Source organism: Lactuca serriola, chromosome 2, assembly GCF_051521515.1.
Source record: "Lactuca serriola cultivar US96UC23 chromosome 2, Lser_US96UC23_V15, whole genome shotgun sequence".
NCBI classification, from domain to species: domain Eukaryota; kingdom Viridiplantae; phylum Streptophyta; class Magnoliopsida; order Asterales; family Asteraceae; genus Lactuca; species Lactuca serriola.
In genome coordinates this window covers 29,158,313-29,182,835 of record NC_136409.1, presented here as the reverse complement: position 1 = coordinate 29,182,835, position 24,523 = coordinate 29,158,313, and the positions used below count along the sequence as shown (strand labels likewise).

Here is a 24,523-nt window from a genome sequence, read left to right as displayed (position 1 = left end):
TAGGCTTTGTGCTTACAGTTTCAGTTTTGGTTTCAGGTACCTCTTCATCTAAGGGGAAGGAGCCGACGGTGTAGCAGCGCATCGCACACACACATATGGTTTCCGCATTAAGTTTCTAGGATTGTAATATGATTTATATTACTTATCTTAGATGATTTTCGAACACGTTGTTATAGTTTTTATTAAATGACATGACATTGGTAATGTTTTGGTAAACTATGTGGTGAAGTATTTATTTAAAATGAAATTTTTGGCCTCAAAAATTGGGATGTTACACACACACATATGATGCCTCTAGTTTCTTGACATCGTCATTTTATAGCCTCTATTTCCACCATAAGCTTAGATCAAACCGACCACCTCTCCAAAAAGCTTTGCGTAAGGCCTATTACCCACACCATCAATTTTTTGTTTGCAATTACCAAGCTTAGGATCGGAGTTGAGATTGTTCTTTCCATTTCTTAATTCATGGCTTCTTCAACCATCGTTCATGGCTTCTTCAACCATCGAGTCTGTATCACCAGGTCAAAGATATTCCCATAAATATAACAAAAAATATTATAATGAATTTACTTTAATATTTAAATGAAGTTTTCATTCAATACTATAAGTCTATACGATTCCAAAAATATGTAGAACGTATAAATCTGACTTCGCATGAAGAAGTTATGCTAATTTCTATCACTATAGCCTTTATAACAAGTGGAATTAATAAAATTAGAATTAGCTATCGGAGTTAAAAGAAAGTTGTAGTACTTGGAAATACCTATGCGTGGATATAAAGAACGTAAAAAATAGAGCTCGTATGCAAAAGTTATGACCTTCTGAAGATACAACTGTCTGAGAGCATGACATGTGGAAGAAACCCTAATCACAGCGGTGGAGGGAGAGGAGGGGCTACCGGATGCATAGCCCCCCCCCCCCCCCCCTCAATAATATTAGAATGTTAAATGTAGTAGAAGCCCATGAAGTACTTAAAAGTTCATATAATAATATAAAATATATGTATCAGTTAGCCCCCTTTAACTTTAAGATTGTTAGACAATTAATTTAGAACCACATGTTTCATTTATTTATTTATTTTTTTTAAATGGTGTCTTGGTCAGTGGGTCCTAATTACCTAGAAACACATGGACTACAAGCTAGAAAAGCCCAATTAATATTCGTCTTTAATTTAATTGGTAGAAATGGCTTTTAATATTAAACCTAGCCACACAAACCCATAAATTAAATATCCTTTTTCAATTAAACGACGACTTCGAATACGGAATACATTTTCTTGTTTTTGCTTCTGCCTCCTGCTACACCAATTAATCAAGTAATTTTTCTTTCTCATTACATTTAGTTTTTCTAGCAATTTGTAATTGATAATATTATCAATTTGTAAATGGGTAAATCGTAAGTAGATAACCAGAAAAGTAGTTACATGATATGGTTTTGCTAATTTGGTCTATTACAATTATAAATTTATAGGATATATTATGAGCAGGAAAAGAACCATTGATTCTTTTTTCAAACGAATAGAAGATGTATGTGATCCACAATTGCATTCGGTTACTGATAATACCAAAGAAGATGATCATAATACACACCCACAACATGATGGAAATAGTAACATTGAAGAGCCCAATAATATTGAACCAGAAAAAAAATGATATGTCAGCTTTAGGAGAGGTAAAATTAAATTTTTTAATTCGTGATCCAGGAGAACGACCTTCAATCTTGAGCTATCCAAGTAACCAACGTGATGAGATTAGACGATTATACATTAAACTTGGACCATACCAACTTCAAAAATCAAAGTATCCATTCAGTCCAAGTGGTCGTAGCGGGTCTATGCGTAGTTTTCAACAAGCTTGGTTCAAGAATTTTTGGTGGTTAGAATATTCTGAGAAAAAGGATGCTGCATTTTGTTTTCCTTGATTTCTTTTTAATAAAAAACCTATTGGCAAAGTCAGGTCAGATACATTTACCATATCGGGGTTTAATAGATGGAAAAAGGTAAATTGTGGCAAAGATTGTGCTTTCATCGTACATGAAGGTAAAACTCCAGCCTCAGCACATAATTTTTCTGTTAGATGTTATGAAGATTTAAAAAACCAGTTATGTCATATAGAGAATGTGATAGAGAAGCAAACGACCCAACAAGTTATGGATAATAGACTACGCCTTAAAGTTTCTATTGAGGCCATTAAATGGCTCACGTTTCAAGGATGTGCTTTAAAAGGTCATGATGAACGACCTAACTCAAGAAATCAAGGGAATTTTCTTGAATTGATAAAGTTCCTTGCTTCTTATAACAAGACTGTTGCTGATGTTGTGCTAGAAAATGCTCCTCAAAATGCAAAATACACATCACCAGATATCCAAAAAGAAATCTTAAGTGTTTTAGCTACAAATGTACAAAAAGCAATTCGTGATGAAATCGGGATGTCAAAGTTTTGTTTAATAGTTGACGAGTCTCAAGATGAATCTAAGAAAGAGCAAATGGCTATTGTTGTGAGATTTGTCGACCAAGATGGAAATGTTAAAGAAAGATTTTTGGACTTAATCCATGTTAAAGATACAACTTCATTGACCTTGAAAAATGAGATATTATGTTCTTTATCTTATCATAAACTTAGTGTTCAAGATATCTGAGGTCAAGGATATGATGGGGCTAGTAACATGCGTGGAGAATGGAATGGGTTGCAAGCTTTATTATTAAAGGAATGTCCATATGCTTATTATATACATTGTTTTGCCCATCAACTGCAATTGGCTCTACTTGCAGCGTCGAAAGATGTGTCTGAGCTACATAACTTCTTCAAGACTTTAAATTTTGTAGTTAATGTCATATCTTCTTCTTCCAAACGTAATGATCAACTGCAAGATGCTCAAATTGCTGAAATTTCTCATTTAACCGAGTTCGGAGAGCTTGAGAGTGGAAAAGGTACAAATCAAATACGAACACTGCAAAGGCCTGGAGATACTAGGTGGAGTTCTCATTTCAAAGCAATATGCAGTTTGATAAGATTGTTTGGTCCATCTTGTGCAGTATTGAATGACATTACATTAAAAGGTTCTACATCTTCTCAAAGAGGTGATGCGGCATATGCACTTACACATGCATTCTCATTCGATTTTGTCATTGTTATGCACATGATGAAAGAAATAATGGGGATAACTGACAAGCTTTGCCAAACCTTACAACAAAAATCTATAGATATTGTTAATGCTTTGGCCTTGGTATCTACAACAAAAATATTGGTTCAAAAGTTGAGAGATGAAGGTTGGCAATCTCTATTGGATCAAGTGGTTTGTTTTTGTGATAAAAATAACATTCCTGTCCCTACCATGAATGAAGCTTATAGATATATAATTCGCCAACGCCATGAGAAAGACAATATAACCACAGAGCATCACTACCGAGTTGAACTATTCATTGCTGCTATTGATAGTCAGTTGCAAGAGCTGAATTCCAGATTTAATGAGTCTGCAATAGAGCTTCTCTGTCTCAGTGTTATGCTAGATCCAAGAAAGTCCTTAAACGTTGAGGATATATGTAAATTGGCAACATCATATTACCCTATGGACTTTACGGAGCACGAAAGGAATTTGTTGAAACTTGAGTTAAAACATTATGAAATAGATGTGCAAAATCACCCATAACTGAAAAATTCTTCTACAATTTCTGAGTTGTGTAGAGGCCTACATGAAACAAGAAAGTCGAGTACTTATCCCTTGCTTGATAAGCTGATTCGTCTTATATTGACTCTCCTTGTTTCTACTACGACATCTGAAAGAGCATTTTCGGCAATTAAACTTGTGAAAACACGAATCCGAAATACCATGAGTAATGATTTTTATTAGAAGTTGTTTGCTTGTTAACATTGAGAGAGAGATTGCCGATACATTTCCTACGGATGATATTATAGATGATTTCTATTCCATGAAACAAAGACGAGCACAAGTTAAAGTGCATAAGGTACTATTTTTTATGCTTATATATATATATATATATATATATATATATATATATATATATATATATTCTAATATTCTAAAATGATCCATATGTATATATGTTCTAAATAATTATTTTAATATTCGCAGGTTAATGGATGAATATGAGTCGATGCTTATAGTTAGTTGAATTGAAGATTGAGGTTAATGGAGACAAGTATTTAATTCTTTGTCATTTTTATTTTAAAATTTTAGACATATTACTTTATTTGGATATAACATTATATTTTAATATATTATTATGATGTAAGGCTATCAGCCCCCCTTATTCTTAAATCCTGGCTCTGCCCCTGCCTAATCAGCCATGCTCCATGACGTGGACACAATCTCCATGATGTGGAATTAGTCAATGGCAATAATCAAGGATAGAAAAACATGTGCTAAATCTACGAGAGTGATGTGTTAAGATCCCACGACGTGGAAATGTCATTCGGACACCTGTCGAAGCTAGAAGGCAGATGGTAAACCTACAAAGTGATTCAGCTCATTTCCACGATGTGGACATTAATCCCATGACATGGCCTTGACTTGATCAGCCTATAAATAGCAAGTCCAGCCTCCTGGTCTTGTTACACCAAAAATACACTCACACTCTCTCGTGTTGCTAAATTCGAGCCATTCCCGAGCTCGACGATCGCTAACTGCTGTTAGTTTCAAGTTAGATATATTGTGTTAAGAAATATAAATCGTTTATTTCCTTCTCTTATACTTTACAAATACTTTACACAAAAAATACTAAATAAATGTTTTTACCAAACTTATAAAGTCTTAAAGTTATTAAAATAACAAGGTTTTCATTTCATATAGAACATGCATATAAACTATAATAGGTATAGTTTATGGAAATTACAGACTATTTTACTAAGCAAGAAAAATGATATGAAAACAAGCATATAAATTATAATAGGTATAATTTATGGGTCAGTTCACAATACTTATTGTTATAAACATATATACGGAAAAGTTACATTTTTATTTACTAAAAGGTTTTTCACCGTATTACTCGTGAACTCGTTGAAGCAATACATTTGTGAGACACGTCTTCGCGTACTTACCTAAGTACCAACGGAAGTCCCGACTTATTAACCAGAGTCTCCTAGAGGGAGAGTGTGAGTCTGTGTATAGATCTATATGGGACTAACAATCCCGCACCCTGACTATTAGCTACAGTTATTCTGGGGTGACAAATGTCATTAACAATACTGATGCCTAAATAATGTTGTATCAGGTTATCCGTCATATTAGTATGGTTATAAGAACTCACATGTAGAAAACAATGACTCATTTACGTAGTAATATACTTTTCAAAAAGTCTTAAGGGGTAGTAACTATATGATTACTTAGTATATACATCAGGGTTATATACAATTAATATCCGGTAGATAGTGGAATGTATGATTTCCACCTTACTTGTTGTTCCTTGTTTGGTTGTGGGATTAGGCCAAAATCATCCAATCGACTATCCGTTCGATCTGGATTATATATAAATTGTATGTACTAAGTAATCATGGTAAGGTATTAACATCACATCCAGTTTTCAGGGCAAACATGTATTCAGTAAGTTTTACTTAATAATAAAACTACATGTTATTAATTTAAGTATGATAAAATACTTGTATTTTCGTCTTTGAACAATAAAGACTACAACTCACTTTTATGGAAAATATAAGATGTTCCGGGATAAACATCATTGTTTTACAAACAAACAGTTTACAATTTAACTTTTTAGGAAACAAATACGATTAATTACTTTTCGGTGTGAATATTTTGGTGGATACGTTTGGGTTATATACAATGAAGATCTGATAGGCAGTGAAATGTGTGATTTCTGCCATACTTCCTGTTCCTTGTTTGGTTGTGGGCTTAGGGCAGATCCACACGTTCGACCGTCCGTTCGATCTTTGATTATATATAACTTTTATGCAATAAGAAATCATAGTAGGAACTCGTATTGGTCACTTTACTTATATGAATTTAAAGCGTCATATGCCATTCTTAAGGCTTAAGACTACATTCCATTAACTACGAAAATATAGAATTTTCTAAAGGAAAACACTTAACATATCTAAAAGGACCATTGTGGTTAATTCTATGGCTACCTAGTGAATACATTAGGGTTATATACAATTGAAGATCTGATAGGAATTGGAATGTGTGATTTCCACCTTACTTCCTGTTCCTTGTTTGGTTCTGGGCTTAGGGAAGATCCACACATTCAACTTTACATTCGATCTGGACTACATATAACTTGTATTCACTAAGTGATCTTTGTCACACCCCGAAACCTAAGGCGGAAACGTTTCGGGGCGGAGGACATCATGTATATCACAACCAATGTACATAGTAAGCATAGTAAACACAAAACAATACATTACATAAAGTTATTACATTTGATTGAAATCAAAGTGTTACAAGTGTCATATATATATATATATATCATATGAACAAAAGACGTGTCTTCTATGTACTCCGTCTTCACCAAAAGGATCGCTGGATACCTGTCTAATATGGACCTGAGAATACAAGCAATTTGAAAATCAGCATAAAGCTGGTGAGTTCATAAGATGTTTTGTTTTCTGAAAATGAACAAGTTTCCTTTGGTTTTCTGAAAGGTTTGTTATCCAAGAAAATCCCATACTTTCTTATAAGTTTAGTTGAGTTATTCGTTTATTATGCGATCCGGTTATGTACAGTTTGTTATCCCAGGAAAAACCCTTATTTTCCTAAAAGTAATGTCTAGTTATCCATTAGTTGCACGGTATAATTAAGAACAGTTCAGTTATCCTAGGAAAAACCCTTATTTTCCTAAAAGTAATGTTTAGTTATCCATTAGTTGTACGATCTAATTAAGAATAGTTTCGTTATCCGATTTGTCTTACATTCGATTATATCCAAAAGCGTACTTTTGTATTCATAATGCTATTCCTATTCGAATTCGTATTCGTATTCGTATTCGCATTCGTATTCGTATTCCTACTCCTACTCCTATTTCTATTCGTATTCGTATTCGCATTCGCATTCGTATTCCTATTCCTACTCCTACTCCTATTTCTATTCGTATTCGTATTCGCATTCGCATTCGCATTCGTATTCGTATTCATATTCGTATTCGCATTCGTACTCCTACTCCTATTTCTATTTGTATTCGTATTCGCATTAGCATTCGCATTCGCATTCGTATTCGTATTTGTATTCCTACTCCTACTCCTATTTCTATTCGTATTCGTATTCACATTCACATTCACATTCGTATTCGTATTCGTATTCCTACTCCTACTCCTATTTCTATTCGTATTCGTTCTGTTCCTAGTTGTACTTTCGTATTTGTTCTGTTCCTAGTTGTACTTTCGTATTCGTATTAGTTCTAATTTATGTTTAGTATGAATTATTCGTAAATTATGAAATATAACATAGATTATAACACTTTAACAAGAAATCTAGGGTTAGTCTGAAAGCTAACTTTGCAATTCGAATTATTGGTTAACACAGTTTTCGATATTAAAAACATACAGAATATAAACATTTGAACTGAAATAATAAGTTTGAGTACAAGATTTCCATGTACTTTTGCTTGTATTCCCCCTGAAAACATTTGAAAAACATTGAAAAAGGGTAGGGGTATGAACTCACAGTTTAACATAGGGTTAAAGTGTCAACGGATGCCCTGAACGCCAATGGCCCCTATTATTCATGTGATGACACATAAATGAGTTAGAACTAAGGTGATTCATGACTAAACACGATGGGAAAACATTCTTAGGACTTGGAATTACTAAGAATAAGTGTCTTATGATCCAAAATTAATGATCTATGCAAGTTTAGGGCTAAATATGGGCATTAGAGTGTGTGTATGATCTTGAAAATGAGTGTGCGGTTGGGGAGTGCGGCCTGGAGTTGTGTGAGGCTGCACACAAGAGTGTGCGGCCGTACAGAGGGTGTGTGTGGCCGTACACAGGAGTGTGCGGCCGTACACTCCTCATTTGTGTCCATAGGATGATTTTTGAAGTGTTTGCTCTTCATACTTGGGAGTTTTGAATGTGTGCTGCCCCCATATGAAGGTGTGCGGCCGTACACCTTCAAGGGACGATGAATATGATGAACATGATGAGTTTTAAGCTTGGGATTCAAGTGTTTACCACTATAATCAGCTTGAAGATGGAGTAAGTCACGAATATGAAGCCTTCAAAGTGTTATTGGTTAATGATTTAGAGAGAGAAAGTAGAGAGAGGGAAAAGGAACATATAAATGAATGAATGAAGGGGTATCCATCCATATATTGAGTTGGGTGTGAGGTTGTGGGTGTTTGCAGTTGGGTGTGTGGCTGCACACATGGATATGTGGCCGTACACACAGGTGTGTGTCCGTACACACCTTATTTGGTGAGTTTGGCCCGATTTTGTGATGCTAAACACTCTCCAACCCTTCCTAAGACTCATATCTAGATTATACTAAGTCTAGAGCACCCATATGGAACCACAAGATATAATAAAAGATATTGAATTCAAGTTTTAGTGCTGATACGTGGATCAATTACATAGGTTAGAAGTTTCGGGTTGTCACATTATCCCCCCATTAGAGGGAATTTCGTCCCAAAATTCAAACTTTAGATGTGACTCTCGAATTTGGAAAGAGAATACGGATACTTCTGTTCTATCGGATCATCGCACTCTTAAGTCAAATCCGGTCCCCGCTTGGCATTCCAGCGAACCTTCACTATTGGAATGCGACTTTATTTTGTACCTTTGATCTCCCGATCCATGATTTTGATTGGTTCTACCATGAAGTTTAGACTTTCGTTGATTTCGGTGTCATCAAAGGGATTACTATGGTTTCATCGGGTAGGCACTTCTTAAGGACAGAGACGTGAAATACTGGATGGATGCTGCTAAGTTCTGAGGGTAGTCGGAGTTTGTAGGCTACTGATCGATCCTAATGAGGATTTCGAAAAGTTCTATGTATTTCGGGATATGCGTTTCAGAATGTGACCCACCTTCTTTCTCATCGTTAGCTATCTCGACGGTAAATGTTTCGGTTACTAGTTGAGGACTATGTTTATGAAGATGTTCGAATGAATAGCTAACAGATTATTTCTCAGTACTAGAATCGAAAAGGATTGCAAGCATAAAGGTTGTTGAAGAGGAATATACATGTAGCAACTGTGGGATCAGCGGCTGTCCCACCTTGTCCTATAGCTAGGACTCTTCCAATGTTGCCAGTTGTTGCTGTCTTGGGGCAGTTTCTCTTATAATGCCCGACTTCGCCGCAACCGTAGCAGGCCTGACTGATACCTACTCCGGAGACTTGATTGGTTGGTGTTTTGCAACTTCGCACAAGATGACCCTCTTGGCCACAATTTTTGCAAAATTTCACACGACATGGACCGGGGATGCGGTGGTGGTAACTACATTGGTTACACCACGGGAGAATATCGGCATATCCGGTGATAGGTGCTTGGGCTGAGGAACCGATGACAGATACAACAAGAAGGGTAGTGGCAACGTGGACTGCCACTATCTGCTGTTTCTTCGAGAACTCCTGTGAAGGATGAATTTTCTCCTTCGTCTCCCAATATTTTCTTTTCTCACCACTTCTTTCTGTCGGCTCAAGAGTGGTGGCTGCTTCCTCGATGTTCTCACTATGGTCGATCAGGATTTGCGCTAAGCATTTGGCGCTGTCGTATGTATCCGGCTTCGCAGCTAAAACGTTTCCTTTGGTTGGCTGGGTCAACCCCTAGATAAACCTCTCAATCTTCTTACTTTCCGGGGTAACCATTCCTGGACAAAGAAGCGCCAAGTCGTCAAACCTTGAAGTGTAAGTGGCGATATCGGAACCTTTCATCTTCAGGTTCCAGAGCTCATGCTCCAGCTTCTGAATTTCGCCCCGAGGGCAATACTCCGCGAACAGAAGTTCCTTCATCACTTCCCAACCCATAGCATTGGCTACAGGTAGGGTTAGAGATTTGACTAGGCCGTTCCACCAAGTCAGAGCTTTATCGGTGAACGTGCAGGCGGCAAATTTCACCTTGTTAGATTCTGAACAGGCACAGATCTGGAAGATAGATTCAATTTTCTCTAACCACCGAGTTAGGACAATGACACCTCCAGTGCCGTCGAAGAATCTAGGTTTCGCGTTCATAAAGTCCTTATAGGAACACTCCTTCCGGTGTCCCCGGCTACCTTCCTGGTTTTGGGGTTGGGGACCACCTCCTGAACCACCAGGGTTTATTTGAGACATGGCGGCTGCCACTGTGGCAGTAACAGCTGTTTGGAACATTACGGGATCATATTGGGGAGGAGGTGGTGGCGGAGGGTTGTTGTTGTTCTTTGAGCTAGGTCTTTTTCTTGGAGGCATCTTAATCTAAAAAGATCAGGAAACAGAGGATGATAAGTCCTCTGAATTTAATCAAGAGATATGGAATAGGGGATATCTCATTAAGACAAACATAAAATTCTACTAAGCGATAAAGCAGGAAAGAGCTATCAAAGCAGATAAACTATCGCTAAAGGAATGATTGAGGAACAACACTGGAATGAAAATTTCTATAACGGATTTGGCTCGAGAAATACTCCAATAGTATTTCATGATTCGCCGTGACGACGGCTTGTTGTTTGGGTATTTGGTAAGTTTTAGGCATGTTTCATACCACAGTCACTCCCAAGCACATGTTGGCCGTGTCTCGAATGAATATAGTTGGCCAGGCTATATTGATCCTAGACACGACTACATAACTGTCCAGGTTTAACCGTAGCGTACAACACCCGTTTACTTATGTTTTTTTCTACTTGTAGTTACGGATTTCGACGGTTGGCTATACTTGTATACTCTTCAAAATACTTATATTTTAAGGTATACTTTTAGTTCAGAGCACTTAGGCCCTTTAGTGTTTATAGTCTTATACCATGTAAGGTTTGGTACACTAGTTCACTATAAACAAGGGATCTGATACCAATCTGTCACACTCCGAAACCTAAGGAGGTAACGTTCCGGGGCGGAGGACATCATGTATATCGCAACCAATGTACATAGTAAGCATAGTAAACACAAAACAATACATTACATAAAGTTATGACATTTGTTTGAAATCAAAGTGTTACAAGTGTCTTCTATGTACTCCGTCTTCGCCAAAAGGATCGCTGGATACCTGTCTAATATGGACCTGAGAATACAAGCAGTTTGAAAATCAGCATAAAGCTGGTGAGTTCATAAGATGTTTTGTTTTCTGAAAATGAAAAAGTTTCCTTTGGTTTTCTGAAAGGTTTGTTATCCAAGAGAATCCCATATTTTCTTATAAGTTTAGTTGAGTTATTCGTTTATTATGCGATCCGGTTATGTACAGTTTGTTATCTCAGGAAAAACCCTTATTTTCCTAAAAGTAAAGTCTAGTTATCCATTAGTTGCATGGTCTAATTAAGAACAGTTCAGTTCTCCTAGGAAAAACCCTTATTTTCCTAAAAGTAATGTTTAGTTATCCATTAGTTGTACGATCTAATTAAGAATAGTTCCATTATCCCATTTGTCTTACATTCGATTATATCCAAAAGCGTACTTTCGTATTCATAATCCTATTCGTATTCGTATTCGTATTCGTATTCGTATTTGCATTCGTATTCGTATTCCTACTCCTACTCCTATTTATATTCGTATTCGCATTCGTATTCGTATTCCCACTCCTACTCCTATTTCTATTCGTATTCGCATTCGCATTCGCATTCGAATTCGTATTCGTATTCGCATTCGTACTCCTACTCCTATTTCTATTCGTATTCGTATTCGCATTCACATTCGTATTTGTATTCGTATTCATATTCCTACTCCTACTCCTATTTCTATTCGTATTCGTATTCACATTCACATTCACATTCGTATTCGTATTCGTATTCGTATTCGTATTCCTACTCCTACTCCTATTTCTATTCGTATTCGTTCTGTTCCTAGTTGTACTTTCGTATTTGTTCTGTTACTAGTTGTACTTTTGTATTTGTTCCGTTCCTAGTTGTACTTTCGTATTCGTATTAGTTCTAATTTATGATTAGTATGAATTATTCGTAAATTATGAAATATAACATAGATTATAACACTTAAACAAGAAATCTAGGATTAGTCTGAAAGCTAACTCTGCAATTCGAATTATTGGTTAACAAAGTTTTCGATATTAAAAACATACAGAATATAAACATTTGAACTGAAATAAAAAGTTTGAGTACAAGATTTCCTTGTACTTTTGCTTGTATTCCCCCTGAAAACATTTGAAAAACATTGAAAAAGGGTAGGGGTATGAACTCACAGTTTAACGTAGGGTTCGAGTGTCAACGGATGCCCTAAACGCCAATGGTCCCTATTATTCATGTGATGACACATAAATGAGTTAGAACTAAGGTGTTTCATGACTAAACACGATGGGAAAACATTCTTAGGACTTGGAATTACTAAGAATAAGTGTCTTATGATCCAAACTTAATGATCTATGTAAATTTAGGGCTAAATATGGGCATTAGAGTGGGTGTATGGTCTTGAAAATGAGTGTGCGGTTGGGGAGTGCGGCCAGGAGTGTGTGTGAGGCTGCACACAAGAGTGTGCGGCTGTACAGAGGGTGTGTGCAGCCGTACACATGTGTGTGCAGACGTACACTCCTTATTTGAGTCCATATGATGATTTTTGAAGTGTTTGCTCTTCATACTTGGGAGTTTTGAATGTGTGCTGCCCCCATATGAAGGTGTGCGGCCGTACACCTTCAAGGGACGATGAATATGATGAACATGATGAGTTTTAAGCTTGGGATTCAAGTGTTTAGCACTATAATCAGCTTGAAGATGGAGTAAATCATGAATATGAAGCCTTCAAAGTGTTATTGGTTAATGATTTAGAGAGAGAAAGTAGAGAGAGGGAAAAGGAACATCTAAATGAATGAATGAAGGGGTATCCATCCATATATTGAGTTGGGTGTGAGGTCGAGGGTGTTTGCGGTTGGGTGTGTGGCTGCACACATGGATGTGTGGCCGTACACACAGGTGTGTGGCCACACACACCTTATTTGGTGAGTTTGGCCCGAGTTTGTGATGCTAAACACTCTCCAACCCTTCCTAAGACTCATATCTAGATTATACTAAGTCTAGAGCACCCATATGGAACCACAAGATTTAATAAAAGATACTGAATTCAAGTTTTAGTGCTGATACGCGGATCAATTACATAGGTTAGAAGTTTCGGGTTGTCATAATCTTAGAAGAAACTGGTATGATCACATTACATTTCATTACTTATTAAGAAAATATAGGATTTTCTGGAGGAACACACGAACATTTTCAAGGAATAAAAAGTTACTTTCTAAAACAAAAATGCATAGGAACTCACCAACTTAAATGTTGACACTTTTTCAAAACCACTTGTATTCTTAGGAAACTAGTAGACAGGTACACCCACAGGTTCCTAGAAGACGGAACATAGTAGCTTTAAGTATTTGTTTTGCTATTTACTTTTGGAGTCAATCAAACTGTGATTCGAATACAATGTAAATACTATATTATTAATACAATGGTTATTGTTTCTCTGATTATTATTATTCATTGTTATGATACTGTACATGATGTCCTCTACCCCCGGATGTTTCAACTCAATGAACTCTTCACATCTTCATTAATCTTAAAAAAACGATACTATCTCCCAAACACGTATGTGTATTTATGTGTCTTTTGTGTAATGAAGTCACACGGGATTGGATTTACTCTTTTTGGGGTATGTGGAGACAGAGCATGAAAAAATGTTGTATGGAGACGGGATAGGGTCATTTGTTTGACATTTGATCCGGTCCTAGTATTAATGATGATGATAAAAAAATCTCTGCTTGCTTAGGTAATTTTACTTGCTAATAGGGTTGATGATATTAGTGACACAAGCATATTTATCATTAATAAATTTCTATAAAATCATTTTGTATTTATTGTGTATATCTACCGTACATAGTTGGATAGTTTGTTAGGTTCACTGTACTATATAAGTAAGGGAACTTATCTGTACACAACAATTTTTCTCCATACACAACAATTGATGCTTTAAAATGTTGTACTGTACAACCATATAATTCATAAATTGTTGTGTATGATAAAAAACTGTTGTGTACGATATTAGATCTATGGCTTACCTAGTTGTTGCTGTCACCTCTCACCACCGCACTCTTCTTCTTTTCGTCTCTTTTTCCTTACTCTTTCCTCAATAGGTGACAAAGCATCATCTTTAAGCAAACCAAATACCTTACATCCAGTATACACTGTTACTAACATCCAAAACAAAGTTAGAAGTTTGGATGGAACCAAGGTTTCTTATTCTTCCTGGGTGAAATTGTTCCAGCTTCATGCCCTCGTGTATGATGTGCTCCACCACATTGATGATATTGCAATACCTGCTAAAATCTATGATGCATATGCCTTGTGGAAGAAAATTGATGCCATTGTTCTACAATGGATATATGGGACCCTCTGATGCATTTCTGGTGCGAGTTTTGGAGTCCAAATCAACTGTTTTTGAAGCCTAGACACAATTCAAGGATCTTTTTCATAACAACAAGGGTGCACATGCTGCTGCCCTAGAGCACGAGTTCAACAATATTACTCTACGTGCTTTTTTGACCCTCGAAGCCTATTGCCATTGCCTTAAGGAGATCGTTGATTAGCTCAACGATGCTGGGTGTCTTGTCAATGAAAGCTGACTAATTTTGCAACTTGTTTGTAGTCTAACTGCTGAGTTTGATGTCGTTGGTAGTTTTATGAATCCCGCCATGAGAGAGTGATTGCAATATTCTCTATCTTGAACAAAAACACCAAATGGTACGAGAAGCTCACTTCGGTGCACCTGTTGTTGTTAACTACCTCATGGTTTTTGGACTCCCTGGTGGGCATCACCACCATCTTGTCCCTTTCCCACTCAACAAGGTTGGGCTACACCAAACTGGGGATCAAACCCTCATGCTCCAAATCCCCAACATCAGGCGAGTACTTAGTCCAATCAACCACATGCCAACCTTGTGAAGTTAACCCACCGGAACCCTCCGAACTTGGAGTTACAATTTAGACAATGAGCTTAGGCTCGAGCGACTCTCAATGGTACGTGCACATCAGAGCCACACCAACAATCTCACGTCCAACCCATCTATTATACAAACTCCTGTGTTAATTCTATTAAATCTATATATGTCGGAAATGGAAATAAAATACCAGTTTCTAGTTCGATTCACCTCACCCTATAAACCTATGCGCCTAAACAAAATCCTTTATGTTCCTAATGTTATCAAAAACCTTATTTCGGTATGCAAGTTCACTACAGATAATTCTATTATTGTTTCATTTGACCCTTTTGGTTTTGATATTAAGGATCTCAAGACTTGGAAGCAGCTAGGCCAACACAATATCAATGGCCCCCACTACTTTTTCAACAATAAAGTCACTGCTACCGCCTCAACTTTCATTACTTCTTCCATTGCATATGTGTGGCATGATCGTCTTGGACATCCGGGCACACATATCCTTGATAATTTAGTTTCTCTCAAATCTTTTTCGTGTAATAAGTTGAAAAACATTTTTTTTGCAATGCATCCCATTTAGCCAAACATAAACGCCTGACTTTTGATAATTCCACATCCAACACATTATATCCTGTTGATTTAGTCTATTGTGATTTACAGACTTCTCCTATTACTAGCAAAAATGGCTCAAAATATTAGATACTGTTAATTAATAACCACACTCAATATATGTGGGCTTTTCCCCTTAAATTCAAATCAGGTTAAATTCAAATCAGACACTTTCATAATTTTTACATGTTTTTATACTTTCATCCAAACACAATTCAACAAATGAATCAAAACATTCCAATCTGATTAGCTGGAGATTTCAACAACACCAATTTCAAAAACATTTCTCGCAAAAATGGCCTCTAATTTCGATTTTCTTGCCCTCAAACATACCAACAAAATGGCAAGTCTAAATGCATGATTCGACATCTCAATGAAGTATGCTTACTCTCCTCACCCGTGCCTCTCTCCCATACATGTTCTGGAAAGATGCACTCCCTACCTCCGTCTATCTCCATAAAATCTTACCCACTAAATTACACCACTTCCAAACCCCAATATCCTTATTGTAGCTCAAACACCCAACCTACTCTCACCATTATACTTTTGGTTATGCATTTTTTTCAAACCACCTTGCCAATCGCCATCACATACTCGACCCCCGATCCTCCTTATGTATCTTACTAGGCTACCCCAACAAGCACCGTGGCTATAAGTGCCTTGAACATGCAACCGGGAAAAAGTCATCTCTCAACATGTCATGTTTGATGAATCGTCCTTTCCCTACACACACATCCATAAACCTCTCCCAATACAAATTCCCAAAGTAAAATCATAATTAGCCAATGCAAAAAAACTCTAGGGGATGCAATGTAGTCACGTCGGGCCCTTTCCTTTAAAACTGTAAATACCTGAAATGATAAACATAAAGTCATAAGCACAAAGCTTAGTGAATTCCCCAAAATACCACTTACCATACATACACATCAAACATGCAAATCATACATATATTTCAGCCTAAAGATGTAACGGGTTTGTTTCGCCTTTGAATCCCTTCCGACTCGTTGAGTACCTTCCGACTCGTGATTCCCTTCTGTCTCCTTCGGTATCTTTCAACCAGTATGGGTTTACTTCACCCCTACAGTTAAGAATATAGTTATACTAACAAGAGTCACAAAGACAACAAGCATATGCATGCATGTCAGAAAGTGTCACAAGGACCACTACTATCATACAACATAATCCAATGGGCCACCATACTTGACCCAACAAATCATGGTCCAAGGCCCAAAAATGGTCCAAAAGCACATTTGGTGAGTACACCCAACATACCACCCTTTACATCCATCGTACTACCTAATTGCATAAAAGGTAAAGGGCTGAAAACTGCTACGTGCAGCGTACCAAAAGAGCATGCGCGGTGTATTTGATTGTTGCCCAAAACTCAACTTTAAGCTCTTAATGCTTAAAGACCAAACATCCAATTCACATGTCTGACTTTAAGGGGCATCTTAAGTCATAAAGCTCCTATCTTTATGACTTTGCATAGCTTAATGGAGTCCAAACCAAATCCCTAGATCCATACCTTCACCAAAGGAACACTAACTCACGCACGAAAGAGATATACCCATCAAGATTCAACTTTTATGACTTAATGACCTCATAAATGGCTAGAAATGATGCTTAAAGGTTCTAGAATAACTTCTACTCACAAGATCCAAGCCATGGGACCAAGACATGCTCATATCACAACCTAAAGCTTAATCTACACTAAAGAGCCATAAAGTTTGAAGCTTTATACATCCTGTAGAAAGATCAAGATGAACAATGTCTAGATCTACAAGATCCAAGTCAACCAACACTTCTTGAATGAGCTCCTTCTTCTCTAGTATACATCAAGAATACTTCAAATCACTCAAAGGGCTCAAGAATCTCTCAAATGGGGCAAGGGTTTCAATGGAACTACTTTAAAGGATGGAAGCTAAAGATAAGAAGGGTTTCCATGAGGTTAAAATATTTACATAAGGTCCAAGACCCCAAAAATTAGGGTTTGGGGGTTGTATGAGTACATCCAATATACATGCCATGTATGTGCAACATACTGAAGGATTACCACACAATGTTTAATGATGTACGCCTAGCGTACACACCAACTATCAAATCCACCCTAACTTCTAATGGTCATAACTTACTCATCTAAACTAGGTTTTTGGCATTCCTTATATGCTCGAAAAGTTAATGAAACGCCCTACCATCCCATTTAATCTCCTTTGACTTAAAACCATCTGAATCAAAATCCTTAAATCATGAAAAGGTTCGAAGCATCACTTTTACCATTATACCCTTGGACTCCACAGCACAAACCGAAAGCTTAGATCACATAATCATATAATCCACACCCAATTCGATCTAAAACCCAAGCCCTTTGAAGTACAGGGCCCTAACTTGATCCATTTAATGCCCATAATTCTTTAAATAGGAAACTTCTCGAAATCAAATGTTACAATTGTTCTATGTTTTCATCTATTTTTGAAGATCTAAAGGCTGTGGATTGTGTCTCTTGTTTAGTTTAGAAAGATTTAGCATTTTAATTTCTCTTTTCATTGTTCTAGATCAGATTTTAGCCTTGTCTTGCTAAAAACCAAGATTTAGTTCAGCAAGATCAATACTTTTTATGTAATCAGTCATTAGGTCTGGTTTTTAATATGTGATTCTATCAAATTATTTCGGTATGCACTTGATGAATGTTTGATTTTAGTTCTTTTTAACATGATCACCTAATTTTGGATTAAATCAATCTAGTTAATCAGTTATAGGAATCCATAATTGTTTTAATCAATTAGTAACAAGTAATTAGTAACAAATCGGTTTCGTGTTGGAATTTGACTTTTTTATAAATTGCAATTTCATATATTTATGCTACCGAGTTTGTAAGAAGTATTGAATATTACTGAGAGTTTTACACATATCATAATGCTACTTTTCTATCTTGATTAAGAGCTTATTTAATTAGGTTAGTAACAAGTTAGGATTAACTGAAGAGCTTGTTTTGGTTAATTAACTTGGTAAAAGAGAACTTACAAGAGCTTGTTAGTAGTTTTTAGTGCCAACTTAGATCGAACACATTTTAAATAACCATGTTTGTGTTGATTGTACAATTAGGACAGTTATAGCCGAACTGAATTCACTTTTATTACTAAATTTTATTTATTTTGTTTCACTAAAATTTTAGTTTAAATTAATAATAAAAAATCCACCATTTTATTATTTTTTACATTTGACTATTATGTGTCTTACACAAAGAGGTATTGACCATTAGGTTGTATCCCTAAGGATTCAACCGTGCTTCTCTATGATACCCATTAGTGAAACCAAGCAGTGAATTTATTTTTTATTTAAGACATCTGTTTCATCATTCTAACAACTGGCGTTGTTACCGGGGACACGATACTACTAATAATCGTATGCCCAGATCTTTTCGTACATGTACACCTCTAGTCTTCAGAAGCAACAAGTGTGTGATATCCCCATTTTCACGGCCAGAAAAGACAAATTTTGTTTATGTTTTATAAAAATCAGAGTACCAATTTTAATAAATTTTGCGGAATTTGTTCCCAGTAAACATGATAAATACGTTATCAAAGTACTTCCGAAGAAAAGTATTTTTATTCATTTTAAAACATTTGGGATGTCAGCGTCAATACAAAAACATAAGCATAAACAGAACTTAAATTCATTATCACTAGTGGTTTATATCTCCTTAATCTCTCTGTGTAATGCGACTTCATATCAACACCTGTGATATAAATAAACTGAGTGGGTCAGGTTGGGAAACCTGGTGAGTACATAGGGATTTCAATCCCACAATGTTATACCATATATATAGTTTAAAACTCACAAAATATACAATTTCACCATATATATAAACAACTCTTATCCCACCCCGACGATCCTCACAACGAGACTATCCATACTCTCGGACCTAAGATTAGCCGTTTTACGTAATCCATACTCCCGGATCAGAAATGAACGACTTTACCTAATCCATACTCTCGGACTAGGGACGAATGACTAATCCATACTATCGGATTAATGATGAATGATTATGCCTAATCCATACTCTCGGACTAGGGAAAATGAGTATGTCTAATCCACACTCCCGGATCAATGACATATACTAAGGTTTTATTCTCCGAGTATAATTCACTCGTTCTCGTAAGAAAACACTACTCAATATTCCTCATAATTAATCTAGGTTTACTCTTTATCCTAAATCAACATATATAATCAGGTATGTTCTTTAACAATTATCTCAGACGACATCAAATAATTCGCACATAAACATATATTTAATACTTCAATCGATACTTGTATTAAAATCATGTTCATGAAAGGGATTATACACTCACTTGAAAAGGTGGTGATTCCGACCTCAGACAGCACTTCGCTTCTTAAAAATAATTTCCTTTGACGAAACCTAGTATTATTACCACTAGAGTTTAGTCTATTATTTGTCGAGACTAATTAATAGTCTAGCTATTATTACTATTATATAAGCATTAAACAATACTTATATAACCCATAATAATAGCCCAAGTACTTATTTTAAGTTCCTAATAACGTTACTATAATTAAATGAAAACTATATTAAAAATAGCGTAGGCGTAGCTCACTTACAACAGATTTTATAGAAAACCGGGCTTTGCTTGGAGCAGCGTCCCCGAGACGAAAAGCTCTTCTTCTCGGATCCGTCGAGCACTCTGGGGCTTCCGCCTCATGCTAGGGAGGTTCCTTAGGCTTTTCGGGGGGGGGGGGGGGGTTTCGGGGCTAGAGAGAGGTTCTAGAGAGAGAGAGAGTAAAGATAAGAAATAATGGGAAAGGTGTGAAGAAAATGAGGGTGGGAGAGGTTCTACTTATAGGGTGAAAATGGCTGAACTTGGTGCCACATGTCACCATCTAGTGGAAAGACTTGGGGAGAAAGCAGTGGCCAAGATTGTGCCACATCACCCATTTTCGCACAGCACACTTCCGACTTCTAAAATCCGTAACTTTCACATACAACCTCCATTTTCGATGTTATTTATATCCACCGTAGGTAAAAATAAGATCTACAACTTTCATTTTGACTCCGTTGGCTAATTCTCGACCGATCTTAAAATTTTAAAGTACGAGGAGATTATATTGTTAAATGTCCGTGTAAAATTCATAACTTCTACATACGGACTCTGTTTTCGTCTGTCTTTTTACCGTTGAGTTCCTATTAATGAGATCTTAAATTCCCATTTAGGTCATATAGGCCAAAAATCGCTCGAACTAAAATTCGAGTTTCGGGCCGTGCACTGTTGTGCCAAATCTTAGAAAATTCATAGCTTCCTCATACGAAGTCAGATTTGGGCGTTCTTTTTTTGTAAGTTCTCGGTTTAACATATACTAAAACTTTTATTTGGATCGATAAGGCTAAAGATTCCTTTATCAAAAATTCACTATTTACGTCTCCCGGTGCCGTGCCGGTTTTGCTGTAAAACTTCGACGGACCATAACTTCTTCGTTATAACTCGGAGTTCGGCGTTCTTTATATGTACGGAACCCTTGAGAAATATTATAAAACTTGGTTAAGATTATTTATTATAAGTAATATTTTGTCGAAAAGTCGTTTTCGACCTCTATTATCTCTAAATTGACTAGCCCGAATCTACGAGCGTTATAATTATCTCCCCCTTAGGATGATTACGTCCCAGAATCATCAACGAAACTCACATGATGACTCTATACGTTATCTTTTCATCCTAAGTAACAACGATAACTTTGGTGTTTCTTTGAACAAATATCTAAGTCTAAGACTTCCTGATTGCAGGCGGTGCTCGATCTTGCACTTGCTCCCTATCTCACGTTAGACTCCAAATTATGACCTTCAAGTCACAATCTCGATCCTTACTAGAGACTGCTTCTTCTTCTTAACAAACTTATGATAAGTTATTTTATTACTAAAATAGACCGATGTGTCATATTTTAATGACTTATCATCGTATATTCCCACGCTTAGACTCAGGTCTCTTAGAGTCTTCGAGAACAGACTATACTTTCGTTCATGTTCCAATCTCATCTTAAAAGGTAGCATTTCTAGCTACAAGCAACTATCACAGTACCTCTACTGATCACTTTGATTGTTTTTCTATTCAAGCTTTTAGCTTAAGTCAGTTGCTACATCGGACTTGATTCTCTGAACTATTTATCATACTTATCGTATTCGGACTCAATTTGATATGACCGCTAGGGTTGGTATAACAATCACCTTCTTAGTCATTACCGAAACGATGGTAATGATATTCTTGAATAAAACGGTACCAATTACTAGTTTCTTGGTAACCTTGTGACCTTCCCTGATCCAAGTGCGAGTCCTGTGCTTCCGGTAGTATAGGCCTCTACTACCATTCACACCTACCCATACTCATCCTAAGTATTGTCTCACAGTATTCCCAAGTCACCATAAAATAAAATCACACGACAGCTTAACACATTGGATAGCAAAACGAAGGTTTTTATATTATTCCTTGAAACGATTACATAGGTGTTCAAGTTCACGATAGACCGCGCCTCTAATAGGCTACATCATATGATATTATGGCTACTGCATAACTCGATCTTCGGATATGAAGTCCTCATCCTTGATTCCTCGCGTTGTCATCTGCTTCGTTAAGGATCATCTGAAATGCTCTTGCCTTTGGTTTTGGCGGTGTATTCGGCTTTGTAGCTTCTTCTTTCCTTGGGCAGTCTTTCTTGAAGTGTCCCTATTCACCACACTTAAAGCAGACTTCTCTCTTGGTTGTCCATTCACTGGCATAATGACCAGTCTTCCCGCATTTAAAGCAGGTCATCTCTTTAGAGCATTTCCCAATGTGCTTCTTTCTGCACTTGTCACACCATTGCGTTCCTTCTTCGAACTTCTTTGAACCAGTATTTGAGAATTTTCTCTTCACGTCGGACCTTGAGGATCCTTCAAACTTTCTCTTCTCGCCAACCTCCATCTTGTTGGAGACTCTTCCCTTGATCATATCTTCAACAGACTTGGCAGCCCAGATAGCTGCCTCCAGAGTAGGTGCCTAATGTACTGGCACCGCATACTACCATGGAAGTCCCTTTGAATACTTGTCAATTTTTGTTAGCTCGTCCAGGACAAGGCGCAAAGCAAACTCCATCTTGTCTGTGAAGTTGTTGGTGTATTCATCGATGGTCATGCTTCCTTTCTTCAAGGTTAGGAATTGGTTCTCCAGCTCGAACAGGTTTTGGGATGAACAATACTTACGTTTGAATTGCACCAAAACTCTGTCCAAGTCAATTGCAGGGGCTCATTGGGGCTTAGAGTCTTCCCTAGGGTATTCCACCAGCGCACAACGCCTCCTCGGAACTGACGCACTGCAAAGGTGGTTTGCAGCTTGCCTCTGTAACCGCACGTCATAAAAGCTAACTCCATTTCTGAGATCCAATCCATGACTCCGATCGGGTCTTCCTTTCCAGTGAAAGTCGATGGCTTGCAAGTCAAAAAATCCTTGTACTTGCATCCATTTCTCTCGACTACATCATCTTGGCCGTTTCTCCAATTAACTAGCGGATCAGCTTGGTCCACTGACCTACTTTAGTTTCATTCCTCCGATTGTTCGGGAATCGGCTCCTGTTGCATAATGGGCACGGTGGCTTCATCCCTATTCTCTTTCATCATTCGCCTCATTTCTTCCCTTTGTTCCGCTAACATAGCCCGCATCATGGCTTGTACTCCCGAGATGGTGATTGGCTCAGGTGCGACTTCTACTACGACTGGTATTTGCTGTATCACTGGGGGTTGATCTCGGTTCCCATTTGCATTCACATTTCCTTTACGGGTCCATGCCATCTTGATCTATACACTGAATAAGGTGAATATAGATCTTTATTTAGGATTGACGTTTAAATCATCCTTATCTCTCCGAAACGTCTATATGCTAGTTCTAATATCATAGTCGTATGCTTAGAATCCTAAACACATAAGGTTTCCAGATCTGGTCGGCAACAGACCATAGATCCGAACAAATAACAGCATATCAAGCACAAAGCATTTAGCATATAAAAGCATTTTAGGCATAATTCCTAAAATAAGCTAGTGCTCACATCTCACAATCATCGCTTAGCATTCTAAGTTTAAGTCTAGAAATTCTACAAATTCCTAGTTCGTTTAAACTAATGCTCGGATACCAACTGTGACATCCCCATTTTCACGGCCAGAAAAGACCAATTTTGTTTATGTGTTTTAAAAATCAGAGTACCTCTTTTAATAAAAATGTTGCAGAATTGGTTCCCAGTAAAACGTGATAAATACGTTATCAAAGCACTTCCGAAGAAAAGTATTTTTATTCATTTTCAAACATTTGGTATGTCATCGTCAATACAGAAATATAAGCATAAACATAACTTACATTCATTATCACTAGTGGTTTATATCTCCTTAATCTCTTAGTATAATGTGACTTCATATCAACACCTGTGATATAAATAAACTAAGTGGGTCAGGTTGGGAAACCTGGTGAGTACATAGGGATTTCAATCCCACAATGTTATACCATATATATAGTTTAAAACTCACAAAATATACAATTTCACCATATATATAAACAACTCTTATCCCACCCCGTCGATCCTCACAACGAGACTATCCATACTCTCGGACCTAAGATTAGCCGTTTTACCTAACCCATACTCCCGGATCAGAAATGAACGACTTTACCTAATCCATACTCTCGGACTAGGGACGAATGACTAATCCATACTCTCGGATTAATGATGAATGATTATGCCTAATCCATACTCTCGGACTAGGGACAATGACTATGTCTAATCCATGCTCCCGGATCAATGACATATACTAAGGTTTTATTCTCCGAGTATAATTCACTCGTTCTCGTAAGAAAACACTACCCAATATTC

At 37.0% G+C, this 24,523-nt stretch overlaps 2 protein-coding genes across 2 annotated transcripts; both read left to right on the top strand.

Moving 5' to 3' along the window:
* Positions 1-1,387: 1,387 nt before the first annotated feature.
* LOC145089117 (uncharacterized) lies at positions 1,388-2,640 on the top strand. Its single transcript, XM_079027606.1, has 4 exons — positions 1,388-1,398; positions 1,490-1,611; positions 1,706-1,859; positions 1,959-2,640. Exons 1-4 carry the CDS (start codon positions 1,388-1,390, stop codon positions 2,638-2,640), a joined length of 969 nt encoding a protein of 322 aa, XP_078883732.1.
* A 27-nt stretch (positions 2,641-2,667) lies between these two features.
* On the top strand, positions 2,668-3,651 carry LOC145089116 (uncharacterized). Its single transcript, XM_079027604.1, has one exon. It carries the CDS (start codon positions 2,668-2,670, stop codon positions 3,649-3,651), a length of 984 nt encoding a protein of 327 aa, XP_078883730.1.
* Positions 3,652-24,523: the final 20,872 nt, after the last annotated feature.